Below are 13,061 nucleotides of genomic sequence, written 5' to 3'. Positions count from 1 at the left end.
TAAATAATTTCACATGATGCTCACTCGCAACTTTCATTTCTACGCCACCACAAGAAATCGGATCTTCAACGATCAAATGCTCTAGCCCCGCCCACCCGAACGACTGCTGCTCGCCTTTCTCCATCCTCCTCGTCAAGTGTCAAGTCTTCTTTTCTTCCTTACTCCCCTCACCCGTCGCAAGTCAAGTCAGACTGAGCTCAGCCCCTTCCTACTTGTCTGGAGGTTCGGGTTGATCGGAGAGCCAAGAGGATTACTCGTTATTCGGGAGCTGCGCTCCTTCAGGTGAACGAAGGCTCAGTCGGACTCTCGGGGAGGGGAGCGAGCGAGCCAAGACCAGCGACTGGATTGGAACTTTTGTTTTTTTGTACGCCTGAAACACTTCTTGGGAGAGTGAGCTGGGAGTCATGACGACCTTCTCGGCTCTGTGGGTGCTCTTACTGTGCCAGCTTTTGACGTCCTCCTCAGGCCAGGTAAGGCTTTCATCGGTGGTGCTTCGTTGTTTATCCCCCTCGGAGCTGCAAAATTCAAAATTGGTTCAGCATTTGGTTGTTATGACCTAAATATTTATGACAACCAAATACTTACCTGTACAAGTATTGTTCATTTAAATGTGCAATTTTGGTGCTGATTTCTGGCCAAAAGGAAAGGCGCAAGTTAATTTACTAAGACTCATGAAATATTTGCTTTTCTGAACTACACAAAATGTAAGGGGTGTATGTAATGTAATGTCATCCCCCTGGTCTTGCATTTGTTTAACAAGTGCATGATATTAATAAGTATCCATTCATTAAATGAATGTGGTGTGCTGTTCCTGGTTCCGTTTTTCTTCAACCTGTGGAATGTACAGGTTGAGGGGAGTTCACACAATACCACCTTTGTTCAGCCCGGTGGACCAATCCAGTGTGAATAGGGGATTTGATGTGTTTTTTTTCATTTCGATTTTCATGTCTGCGTGCTTTAATGACGATAGATGAATGGATGAGTCACATTAACTTCTCATCATTGAAAATAAATTCTGTAGCATGCTGACAGGTTGTTTGATTCGTCGTTTACTTTGTATTGCAGAGGCCTGGCCCTCGAGGATCTCCTGGGGCAGCAGGGCCGCCTGGGCCCCCTGGACGGGACGGCATTGATGTGAGTTGACCTTTGTGTATACCTCATCTAGTTTTAGCCTGCCCCACGCTCTATTTTAATTGTCATTGCCACTATCCCAGTAATCAAACTAGGGCTGTTCAATAGCTCTTTTTTTTTTTTTATACCTTGAAATAAGGCTGGTATCGGCACCAGTACCTGGTATCGGTACTCGCCCATAAATCAAACAAAACACTTTTGTCAGTTTCCTGACAGGCTCTTCAAATATATATATATAAAAAACTTTATATCATGTGAGTATACATCCCACGTAAGCTTGATACTTCCTAGTCCTGTTTTGCACTTTTTCAAGACGCATTTTCTTGCTCTTAAACATTTTGTCACTGTGGCCCCGCCCACAGCCCCGCCCACAATTATTTCATGCCAATAATGGCAGGCGGTGTGCATCGATTTACTTTATGGACAACTTCTGTCAAAGTTGTATTGAAGTTGCCACTTCCAGTTGCCACCTAACTGTAAAATTCTCAGCAACCTGAAGTTGTGCACAGTGCTGTACACGACACACATTGATTATTGGCGCAAAGCGCTGTCTGTGAATGTGCCCTTGTGGGGCAATGTGAGAGTATTTTATTTGTAGATATTTTGGTTCCAGCAGTCGGGTGAAGGCCCACAGAGGGTCTATTCATACATTCCCCAGCTGTGTGCGAGCATCCAGAGTTTCAAGTCACACCTCCTCCACTGCACCTTCAACCCCCTCCATCAAAACCAGCGGAGGGGTTTGATCACATGACCATTTATAGCTTTGTTTGTTCTTCCCCCAAAGCATGTAGAAATTTAACATTATGCATTCTGTACAAAGGCTTTTTTTCCAAATGTAAAAAAATGCATAATTTATTGAGCTGATATCTCCTAATTACAGGGGAAGCCCGGACCGCCCGGCATGGCAGGCAAAGCTGTGAGTATTTGTTATCAAATGTGTATTTTACATGTAACGTGTAGTTCTCGGTTCTTCTCTTGTCTTAATCTCCAGAACAAATTGTAAGAATTAATTAATTAAATAAATAAATAAATACTTTTTTTTTCTTCTGATTTTTGTGCTGTATTATTTAAGCCGTTATGAAAACACTATATCTAAATCTTTGATTTTACATCACCCCCATTTAGTAAAACGGACAAATATTTTTGTCGACTATGTTTTCTATTCTTGTTGCAGGGCCCCAAAGGAAAATCAGGAATACCAGGAGTGGCAGGAAAACGAGGATTGTCGGGACTTCCGGGGGTGGACGTATGTTGTCCTCCTGGAATGCTTTCAATTTTTAACAGAATCACTTCTGATTTACTTCTCAAGAATACATAATATCCCAAGAGAGCATGCAAAATGATGAAATGCATCTTTTCTTCAGGGTCTGACTGGTCCTGATGGTCCCGCAGGGAAGGAAGGACCTCCAGGAGAGGCAGTAAGTCTGGCTTGTTGGTTGGTGATACATTGCAAAGACGAATTCAGATCAGTTAGGGTCCAAATAGTATATAGGTAGGTTTTATCAGGAGAGAGGTCTGTTTCCTGCCCACATGCCCTCTGCCAAGCTCGATTTGTCAAGCAGGCTCTGCCTCGTGGTCTGAACACTTTTAATGAGGGATCAGAATCAGCTTTATTTCTCTAATCCGGCCAGGAATGTGAACCCCTCCCATCACTCTAAGAGACTGAGGGTGAGGAACCCATCGAGGCTCTGTGTTTCATAATTATACTTGCACATTATGAATGTTCAAAAGAACAATCCGAGTTCAGGAAAATGTTCCAAGTCTGCTTTCAAACACTTATTTAATCTACGCAAATCTACATCACAACAAATCAAACAAGGGCAACTGAAGTCACATCGCATCCGTTTGTGAGGAATGCAGCCAATTAGCATAGTGTAACATCCCTGTGATTATTTGGACATTTGCCTTCACAAATACAGCTGGGAGAAGATTCAATGAAGAGTTAGAGAGTTTGTTTTTTGCCACTGATATGGGGTAATCCTGTTTTATATTATTTTAAGACTCTAGCATCATTACTATTTGGTCACAATTTCAAGTGGCTGATCACACTTGGTGTGTCTCTCCACAGGGAGACCCCGGACCTCCTGGGCCACCTGGACCTGCTGTAAGTAGCCCAACATAACATCGAACAGGACTTCAGTCAGCATGCCCTGGATGACACAATTTGAAGCAGAACTTGCGCCGGTAATACTTCTTATATTTTCCGTAGGGCAGAGGGAGATCGGGAGCTCCAGTGAGTATAAAAGCATTTTAATACTCTCGTCAGGTTTCGGGATTTTATTTGTTTGAATCCTGGAAGAATGAACTCACTGCTTGTCCTATGTTGAAAGATGACACATTTGATGTGTTTTGTTTTTAGGGTTTACCCGGGACCAATGGGTTGCCCGGTGGAGTCGGACCTCAGGGTCCTGTGGTGAGTGTCTATCCGATATGACTAATTTGATATGAGGTGATCTTACACTACGTCAGGGATGTAACGAATCAATTTAAACTGCTTTAAATATACAATGATTTTTTTTTTGAAATTGAAAATGATGGATTAGCAATGCCTTGTTAACCGTTTTCAGAAGATCACAATGGTGATGTATTGTAAAAAAAAATAATAATAATAAAAAATTACCTCTAGTGACTACACAAAGGTGACTGTAATTTCCTTTGTTTCACCAGGGTGCTGAGGGTCTTCCAGGCCTTCCAGGACCTCCTGGTCCTGACGGGCCACCTGTAAGTGCAACTTTCATCCTATGTGAGAAAACATTGCGGCTATTTGCATACTTTACCACCTTTTGGGGGTTTGTCAATCAATGATTGATTGGTCAAGCACATCCATGAAAAAACATTTTTTCTTAGGGTCTTCCTGGTACTCTCCAAGATCTCACTGGTGACCTTCTGGTAAGTAATCAGTGATGCACCTGAATGAGTTGCCTCAAGAATGGAAAACTCAGTGTTTTTTTTATGTGAACAGTGTCCTGCCATCTGCCCCCCTGGTCCTCCTGGTCCTCCAGGGATGCCAGGATTTAAGGTGAGTATTTATATTGAGAAGAATTGCAACACGGCATTGAATATTGGGACTCTTCATTTAGGGTCACACGGGCCATAAAGGAGATAAGGGAGAAGTTGGGAAAGATGGAGAGAAGGTGAGTACATGACATACGGCACACAGATGGTGCCGCTTTGTTGGTTTACTCAGTGTCTTGTTTGTCTTCAGGGTGACGCTGGTCCTCCAGGTCCCCCAGGTTTTCCAGGAACAGTCGGCCTACAGGTAAGGTCATTTCAGAGGATTCTCGATGGTGACTGTCTCATAATGCTGCATGGATATTTTTCAGGGCCCACGTGGTCTGAGAGGTTTGCCAGGTCCGATGGGACCTGTGGGAGACAGAGTAAGAAACAGCGCCGAATCAGCTTCGTGTGTGTTCTCTTTGGCCTTATGCTCTCGTTTGTGCGTAGGGTCTGCCGGGGTTCAGAGGCAAACCTGGCATCGCCGGCCTCATCGGAAAGACAGTGAGTCTCTCTTTAGCTCTGAAACACTTTGGAAAATTTTAAATGTTTAGCTAATAATCTACAGCCACAAGTCAACATCGGTCCCATCAATAAATAGCTGCTTGTGTTTCATCTGATTCTTCCAGGGCGATACTGGAGAAAGGGGTCCTCAGGGTTTCAGAGGTCCCAAAGGAGAAATTGTAAGCCAAAAATTTGGTGTAGAGGCTTTTGTAAACATCACATAGTAAATCCGCACGTGCTTCGAACAGGGTAAAATTGGTCCGAAAGGAGCCGTCGGTGGTGCCGGGCCCAAAGGCGAGCCCGTAAGTGAGCGCCTGATGAAAATGCTTTCTTACGTGCTCAATAAAAGAAGATTCAAGGAAATGTCTGATTTGATCACAGGGAATACCTGGCAGAGATGGCAAAGATGGCACACCGGGCATGGATGGCGAGAAGGTACAGTTTGGGCCTCTTGTGATCTTAGCAAACCACGGTCCGACTGAAGCTGATCTTACAGTCACAGTTTGTGTTTGGCTAGGGCGATGCCGGGCGACACGGGGTAGTTGGAGAAAAAGGACCAAATGGACTTCCTGTAAGTCACAGTTACATTTGGGTGTGCGTGTCCTCCGTCCAATAATTGACAAGAAAACAAGTTCGCTGGGAATACATTTTCCTCCACAGGGTCTACAAGGAAAGGCTGGTAGCAAAGGATCCAAAGGAGAAGTTGTAAGTTTTAAAACAAATGCAAGCTGACAAAAGCTGAGCATTAGCCAGAACCATGCAAACAAAATTTCCCTCTGTCACCAGGGTGACCCAGGAAAGGCCGGGGAGACGGGACCCTCTGGAGAGCCAGGTATTCCTGTATGTATCTGGTGGGCGGCCGGGCAGTTACTGAGTCTCTCCGACGTGTTGCTAATTTCAAGTTTGAACAAGCCAGCATCTGGTTTCTCAAGCCGTTCATGTTCTCCCACAGGGTGACATCGGCGTACCGGGAGAGAGAGGCATAGGAGGACCCAGAGGAGTGGCTGTGAGTTTGTGCCAATACGTCCACTCGCACAACATCCAAACTCACTAAGACTATGCAGCATTGTCAAATTTTGTAAACGCAAGTTAGTGAGCTGCACTGCTGCAGGTTGAGAAGTATGCGACTGTGGAGTCTGTACAAATAGATGGCCAGGCACTGTAGGAGGTATTCACACCGGTGAATCCTTGGACAAACAAGTCTTTGTGCCGGGCCACGGGAGAGGAAAAAAAAAAAGATACAAACGACATCCATAGCGCATTTTGTCCTATTCACCATTTTGATTCCAACATTAGCATTAGTTAGTAAGCTGTATGTTTTTTCCCACAGGGAGGCATTGGACCTGCAGGCAACCAAGGACCTCAGGGAGTGAAAGGTTTCCAGGTCATTGCAAACCCTATGTCAGTTTTTTGTTGCTACTGCTAAAATTAACATTAGCAGTCATTTTACAGAATTTCATGTCCCGCAGGGCATCCCAGGAACTTTGGGGGATCCAGGTCTTCCAGGTCCAACAGGAATCCGAGGAGGGTTTGGTGAAAGAGTGAGTCCTTCGCACACCCTCGGTCAACATCAGAAGCAATACAGATCTCAATAAGTGTCTTTGCAAAATATCAGGGATGTCAATACCGAGGCCATCCCCACCTTAGTGGATGCGGAATAAAGTAGAAGTGTTGCCCACATAGAGTTAAAAAACCAAGTCATCCCCTGCCAAGAAGCACAGAACAAAGATGGTCTTTATATCGCTTCCCCTTCCCCACAACCTGCCCACCTCACTGCCGCAGCAATAACCACCCACCCCGTCCCTGCCCTACCTTCTTGCACAAATGTCTCAACATTGCTCTCATTTATGTTCTGCCCACCACTCCCCCACCCAATCTCACAGGGGCCGGTTGGAGCTTCGGGAGCCAAGGGAGACATGGTACATATTTCTGTCAAAGTTCAAACTTTGTGTTGATCTACTGTGTTGTTAGGACAAACATATGTGATGTTGTGTTGTAATCGTAGGGTGTAGCAGGAAGCGACGGTTTGCCTGGAGAAAACGGAGAACCGGTAAGTATCCTCGTCAAATGTTTGCCATGATTATTAGAAGGGTGCTAATTGCGGGTTTCTCTTTTATTTCCAGGGTCATTTTGGACCAGCTGGACAAAAAGGACAGGTGGGCAACATTTGTTTGTATGTCGATAATATGTCCAACCAACCTTCACACCCCAATAGATCTGATGACATGACAGTACGTGTTATTTTCCCGGTCTGCCGATTACCTTATTGTCATGTATGCAGCCAGTGCCTCACATTCCAGGTTTAATGGGATTAATTAGAGACAAGCATCGTTTCTTCAGCATCGTTGCCTGCCTAAGTGGCACAAGAAAGACATGAGTAGCACGAAGGTGCAGAACAATTTGTGTAATTACAAGCACAGCTTTGATGAGTTTCATGCTCCTACATGCTTTGATTTTTTTTTTTTTTGTTTTGTTAAAAAAAGTGCCGTGTGATGTATTTTCAGATATTTTTAGATCCTGCTTATATTAGCACTAGATGTGAAAAAAGGTTATTTTACTGATGTATTATTCTTAAACAGGCAGGGAAACGAGGAGAGCTGGGACCTAAAGGTGTCTTTGGGCCACAAGGAGAACTTGGGGCAAGAGGGCCCCCGGGAAAACCAGGACTAATGGGCTTCCAGGGAGAACAAGGTCTTCCTGGGATCGCTGGAAAGACAGGTGTACCTGTAAGTGCTTGGTTTTGAAGCTCACCAAACTAAATGTTTCACTTACTCTCTAAATTAATCTTACTCTTGTGTTTTAGGGTAAACTCGCGAGTGAACAGCATATCAGAGAGTTGTGCGGCTCGATGATCGATGGTGAAGATCTACGCTCACATTTTTTCCGGTGTTGAAAGAAATCTAAGATGGTAATTGACTGTCTGATGACTTGCCACACCCCGCAGATCAGATTGCACAACTGGCCGCCAATCTTCGCAGACCTCTGGCACCAGGGATGGTCGGCCGGCCGGGACCAGCCGGACCTCCGGGACAGCCCGGATCAGCCGGCTCCGTCGGTCACCCGGGTTCCCGTGGACCTCCAGGATACAGAGGCCTGCCAGGAGAACTTGGAGATCCTGGTACCAGAGGTATGGTGGTTTAAAACGTATACAGCATCTGTAACAATCAAATACAAAATGAAAAGCTCGCCAAAGACACAGCAAGCAGCAAAGTGCAAGGTTGGCCATATTTGGCGCTGGTTGCTAAGCGACCGACCAGCAAATAGTTTGAATGTTTTTTTCCGCTGTTACAACAGAAAGCCCTGGCTATGCTTAGAATGAAGAGGAGAAAATAAACAACAGTTAAAGAAAGGGAATGGTATCATCTGATTGTAAAGGCACAGCAGGATCTGGGGGAGCTTAGAGTCAACTGTGAGCTACAATCTTTAGTACTTAAATGTGCACTTGACGATGAGCAGGGAGCAGTTTCAGAGCTTGTTGGAGAGAGAGTTGGCTGGATCGCAATTTGCTTTCTGATGGCACTCTCTGTTCAACATTGGACTGAAAGTACATTCACTTGCCATTTCTTAAACCCCTCTCTGTAACCCAACAGCACCATCTGGAGGAGCAAAAAAAAAAAACAGCAATTACTTGCTGTCACTTTATCACCAAATGTTATAACAGCATGCGATACCCAAATTTAAAATGTTTCGTTTTGGGCACTACGCAGTTGTGTCATGGCAGTACATTACTACACTGTCAGTGCAGTGTGAATCAATCTGATCATTGAAATAACGAAGTAATGATCCTCCTATAAATGATCAATCTTTTATGACAACAGGTGACGTTGGTGAGCAGGGTGATAAGGGACCCATTGGCAAAGGAATTGAGGGCCCCGTTGGAGACCAAGGAGACCAAGGTACAGTATATGGCCTGACATTATTTGAGCCCTGGTACCTCATGGCAACAGTGGAAAGGAAAATTTGTAGTTGGTGGCACATGTTCATATTCAGCTGAGGTTGGGCCACAACCAAATACAACAAGACTTGTCTTTGTCACAATAACTGTATACTTCTCACAGGTCTTCCCGGAGTCCCGGGAATTGTTAAAGATGGCCGTGATGGCTCTCCTGGAGATCCAGGTGAGCCTGGAGAACATGGCAGGGTAGGTAGGACTGGGCACCAAGGACCTCCTGGAATCTGTGACACGTCAGCCTGTCAGGGAGCGTCAGTTGCGGAGAAATCATCTAGCCGTAAAAACTATTAAACCTCGCTTCCTGCCACCTGTTTCCATCCCAACCAACAACAAAAAAGGTGGGGAGAAAAAAAGGGAGGAAAGGATGGAATTAATGACGAGGGTGGTCACAAAAATCTCCTTTATTTGAATCCGCATATCACAAGTTGGAAGGAAAACATCGACAAGTGTGACATTTTCGAAGGAACGGATGAACGTCCGACATGTGACAAGAACAGCAACCGAGACCCCCCCCTCCCCTCAGAAATCCGGCTATCATCCAGAAGTAAGATGGCTGAATGGACAAACGTGCTCGAGAACATCAGCAATCGCTCGAAATATTTTCAGATTTTGAACTAAAAAAAGAACGAGTGCTTTGTTAATAAAACCCTTGTACATGTTGTCCTTGCCCCCACTTCTATGGCCAACTCTGACAATAGAGAAATCCCACCCCACACACTGTTATGTTTTTTATTAGTATTATTAATTTTGTTTCGTAACATTTGAAGTTGAATCTTTAGAATCAAAGGCCAAATGAAACTTGTGGATGACGAAATCAGACTTTGTAAAATAAATTCAGAAACCTTAGGTGCAGTTCTTTTCCCTTTTTTTTGACGTTGGATTCTACAATGACCACATCCACTATGTACTAGCAGTGCTGTAACTTTTACACAAACAATTAAACGCTATTTATTATTTGTGGGTGACTGTTGTATGTACGCTTGATAGATGATACAGCGACATGTTGTAAGAAAGAACAAATAAAGCCACTTTTCAGTAAATCCTTACTCTTCTCTACATATGGAGTGGAAGCTGTACACAGATTAATGTATGACTGAAATAACTGAAAAGAACAAGTGGGAACATTTTCAAAAGACAATGTGTCAAAATTCACAAACAGTCAACTGAACAACAGCGACGATACCTGCAGATATGCAACAATGATCAACTTATTGAACAAACGTCCCATTTGATCACGACGGGATTGAAAGAACGCAAGACGAAGTGTTTGAAGGTCACTGACCTATTCCAAGTGAAACACTCACTCTGTCTCACTCACTCGGGTACTGGCTTCCAGGGCAGCTTGATTTCTGACAAGTAAACCTATAAAAATCCTGAGAAGGGTGTCAGATAACAGCAGGTAGTTAAAAAAAAAATCATAATAATACTGTCACATTGAACTAGATTGCAGTTGTTAGGGTTTGGTTCTAAAAGCAGATTTGTGGTATACACTGTGGACAAAGAATACATTTGGAGCTTGGCGGCTTCTGGGAACGGCTGAGGTGCCCTATGGCAAGACAATAAAATCTAACTTGCCTGCTTCCTTGAAACCGCAGCCTCCTATTTAAAAAAAAACAACCACTTCACCACAATACCCTGACAACTGTCTGTTTACATTTGCTGGAGGCATCACTCACTTTTTCAGTGTTGGCATATGTTGCCCTGATGTATTTGAGAAAGGCACAGGTGTGCTTCAGTGTGGAGATGGTGTCCGTGTCTGTTTCACAGAACGGCACCAAAAGGTTCAACTCGTCACACAATGAACGGATCTTCTTCCTGCGAGAAAGCAGAGGCAGTGCGTAATGCAAAGTGCAAGTAGTATCTGTACTTGAGCACATTTGTGTCACCTCGAGATATCTAACTCATTTAACACATTCACTGCCATTGACATCTATAGACGTCAAAGCTCGATTTTAACTGGACTGGCATTGAATGAGTAACTCCATCACGAACTAAGATGGGAGGCACACACAATCTATCATTGCAAAGAAAATGCTCATGAGTAGCACCAACCGGCGCTCCCTCTCTCTGCAGTTGTGTCTCTCCTTTGTGTGTGATGTCCTCTTGGTGCTGCTCTTTTGCGCTTGAGAGTGGTGGCCAACTCTCTGGTAGCCAGCACTTTTCTTGTTCTCTGTAATATACACCAGGGGTCAAAGTTCAAGTAATATTGATTTGTTTTTTTCATTGCACTTTTGTAGTAAATATATTTACATGGTGTATTTAACAACCACGACAATATATTGGGTACAATTCAAGGCAGGAAAATATGGTCTTCAAATGAAATTGGATTTTTTTTCCCCACATGGTTTTGTTTTAAATCACAGCCCCGCCCTTCATGTTTAAATAAATAGAACATCACAAAAAAATTGCTTCAAAAGTTGAATAGTATGTCACAGCATATTGACGGTTGAACAAGATGACATACAAAGGGTTTGGACAATTTTAAATCAAAAAGATGTAATCTAACAATCCAAAATAACTACCCATTCATTTAGTAATTGCTTAGTTTATCATTGCACCTCTAAAACAATACTTTAATAAACCCTAGTAGAAATGTAATGAGAACAAACGACTGATCACCTGGGATTTGAATCGGATTTGTCATATTGGAGTCCATCCAGCACCGTGTAAAAGGATCTTCTCCAGAATTCTGCCCCTCAAAAGACCACTGGTCTATACTCGCCAAACTGAAACACAACACATGTCATGGATGGAATGGAGCAGGGTGACCAAATGCAGCTTGAACCCGGGTTTATTGGAGAAAACAAACTAACAGACTCGGCAAACTGACATGACTTAACAAAACAATAACTAGACTGACTGACTGGAACATGAGACAAGAAAACAACAGGATATGGAGACATCAAGACATAAGACAACAAACGTGACAACAATGATCCGAAAGGGAGGGAGGGGCAGACAGGACTTAAATAGGACAGGTAACAAGAGGTAGGTGGGAATGATCACACTGATCATGGGCGACACAGGAGGGGAGGGGCGAGCACACAGGCACACGGACAGAAATTATGACAATATGCACATAACCGGGGGACGAGATGTGACAACACAAGCAGGATAAAAAGGGCTCTTTGGTGAATGTTCATACTGTCTTTACTTGGTACATTAATTAAAGATATCAATTTATATTATTTCTATTATATATTCAAAGTTATGTTTACATAATTAAATAGGGGGTCAGACCTTTTTTCCAGAGCCGATGATGGACACAGTTGCCTCTGAGATTTTTTGTCCCCACTTGCAGACAATATGGCGTCGTTTTTGTGTTCTGTCTGCAATTTGGGCTGACCAAAGTTTGAGGGGGCATAGCTATCCATGGAACAAGCATTGTTAGGCACCTCAGGGTAGTTCCACCCATGGCCTTGGTCCGCCATAATCAAATCAAACTGCTGCATTTCAAATGGCTCCATCTGAATCCAAATCACAACGTGGTGGAGATTTAGAGATGTATTTTGAAGAACAGACAATAAAAGTTAAGGCATTTAATGTAATTTTAATTCAAATGTTACCTGCTCCAAATTAGCCGCGCCTTGGCCCGCCAAACGTCCCGTTTAAGGAGTCACTCGGTGTTAATGATCAAATCTCTCATTTACTCGTGAAAACGAGATTACTTTTCAAGTCAACAGTTTAACTAATGATTATAATTTAGGGACGCCTGTCATGAACGTCTATCTTTTTAGCTTCACTTTATATTACGTATATATGTGAGCAGCAACTTCATATTAGGCCGCCAGTTACCGTACAACACTAAACAATTACCTCACATCAAAATTCGAAACAAATTTAACAACCATTAACAAGTCATTAATATCGTGACTTAAGTCATTACTTACTTCTCCAGTCTCCACTTCGACAACCTTTTCAAATTTTTAAACTTCGTAGCGTCAGTTTGGTGTAAAAAAAAAAAACAAAAAAACAAAAAACGATATAGCTTCGAATCGTTTAAATTTGGAACGCATTCACTCAAAAAAAAACTTGTTTATCGTCGTATAAACTGTAGAAATAATAGTAACAAAGACTAATTTGTAAACCAATCAATAGACTTTTCCAATACAAACCAGTGTGCAATTTAAAAAAACTTAAATCTAAATCACAATTGCAGAGATTGGTTTAATTGCATTCATGGTCTACAAAGCAAAATAATTCCATCTCATTTCGACGTTCACGTCATTAAGTGCTGCAATGCTGTCGCCCCCTTGTGGTAAATCGTACTAAGTGCACATGGTTGACTCACTGAAGCATCCCGTTATCTTCACTTGTAGTTCTTTTCTCTCCATTGAAAAGTAGACCCCGTCTTATCCTATTCGTACAATGCCCAATTCCAAAGAAGTTGGGACATTGTGTAAAACATAAAAGCAGAATACAAATATGTAACTAAAAACACTACAAGGACAAGTTCAAAAACATTATCTGAACTGCTTAT

General features: G+C 43.1%; 2 protein-coding genes across 6 annotated transcripts; one reads left to right on the top strand and one right to left on the bottom strand.

Annotated features, from left to right (window-relative positions):
- Positions 1 to 42: 42 nt before the first annotated feature.
- On the top strand, positions 43 to 9,537 carry col9a3 (collagen, type IX, alpha 3). 2 transcript variants are annotated; one of them, XM_049755129.2, is made up of 33 exons: positions 43 to 470; positions 1,066 to 1,134; positions 2,012 to 2,047; positions 2,306 to 2,377; positions 2,496 to 2,549; positions 3,200 to 3,235; positions 3,341 to 3,364; positions 3,491 to 3,544; positions 3,799 to 3,852; positions 3,979 to 4,020; positions 4,094 to 4,150; positions 4,212 to 4,265; positions 4,337 to 4,390; positions 4,455 to 4,508; positions 4,576 to 4,629; positions 4,755 to 4,808; positions 4,878 to 4,931; positions 5,011 to 5,064; positions 5,147 to 5,200; positions 5,290 to 5,334; positions 5,416 to 5,469; positions 5,582 to 5,635; positions 5,960 to 6,013; positions 6,099 to 6,170; positions 6,513 to 6,548; positions 6,635 to 6,679; positions 6,753 to 6,785; positions 7,209 to 7,355; positions 7,433 to 7,487; positions 7,574 to 7,756; positions 8,448 to 8,525; positions 8,688 to 8,919; positions 9,007 to 9,537. In XM_049755129.2, exons 1-32 carry the CDS (start codon positions 405 to 407, stop codon positions 8,870 to 8,872), a joined length of 2,037 nt encoding a protein of 678 aa, XP_049611086.1. In that variant the 5' UTR covers positions 43 to 404; the 3' UTR covers positions 8,873 to 8,919; positions 9,007 to 9,537. The 2 variants fall into 2 exon arrangements, with proteins under 2 accessions (XP_049611086.1, XP_049611084.1); XM_049755127.2 differs by having other exon boundaries at positions 45 to 470; positions 8,688 to 9,537.
- LOC125989109 (uncharacterized) lies at positions 3,667 to 12,997 on the bottom strand. Of its 4 annotated transcripts, none has more exons than XM_049755134.2 (6): positions 12,873 to 12,997; positions 11,822 to 12,048; positions 11,201 to 11,307; positions 10,634 to 10,751; positions 10,258 to 10,396; positions 8,968 to 9,954 (listed from the first exon to the last, which is right to left on the bottom strand). In XM_049755134.2, exons 2-6 carry the CDS (start codon positions 12,046 to 12,048, stop codon positions 9,892 to 9,894), a joined length of 654 nt encoding a protein of 217 aa, XP_049611091.1. In that variant the 5' UTR covers positions 12,873 to 12,997; the 3' UTR covers positions 8,968 to 9,891. The 4 variants fall into 4 exon arrangements, 3 of the variants coding, with proteins under 3 accessions (XP_049611091.1, XP_049611089.1, XP_049611090.1); XM_049755132.1 differs by lacking the exon at positions 12,873 to 12,997 and adding an exon at positions 12,472 to 12,623; XM_049755133.2 differs by lacking the exon at positions 12,873 to 12,997 and adding an exon at positions 12,148 to 12,392.
- Positions 12,998 to 13,061: the final 64 nt, after the last annotated feature.

Source organism: Syngnathus scovelli, chromosome 2, assembly GCF_024217435.2.
Source record: "Syngnathus scovelli strain Florida chromosome 2, RoL_Ssco_1.2, whole genome shotgun sequence".
Taxonomy (NCBI): domain Eukaryota; kingdom Metazoa; phylum Chordata; class Actinopteri; order Syngnathiformes; family Syngnathidae; genus Syngnathus; species Syngnathus scovelli.
Note: the sequence above shows the minus strand (reverse complement) of the source record. Positions and strands in the feature narration are given on the sequence as shown.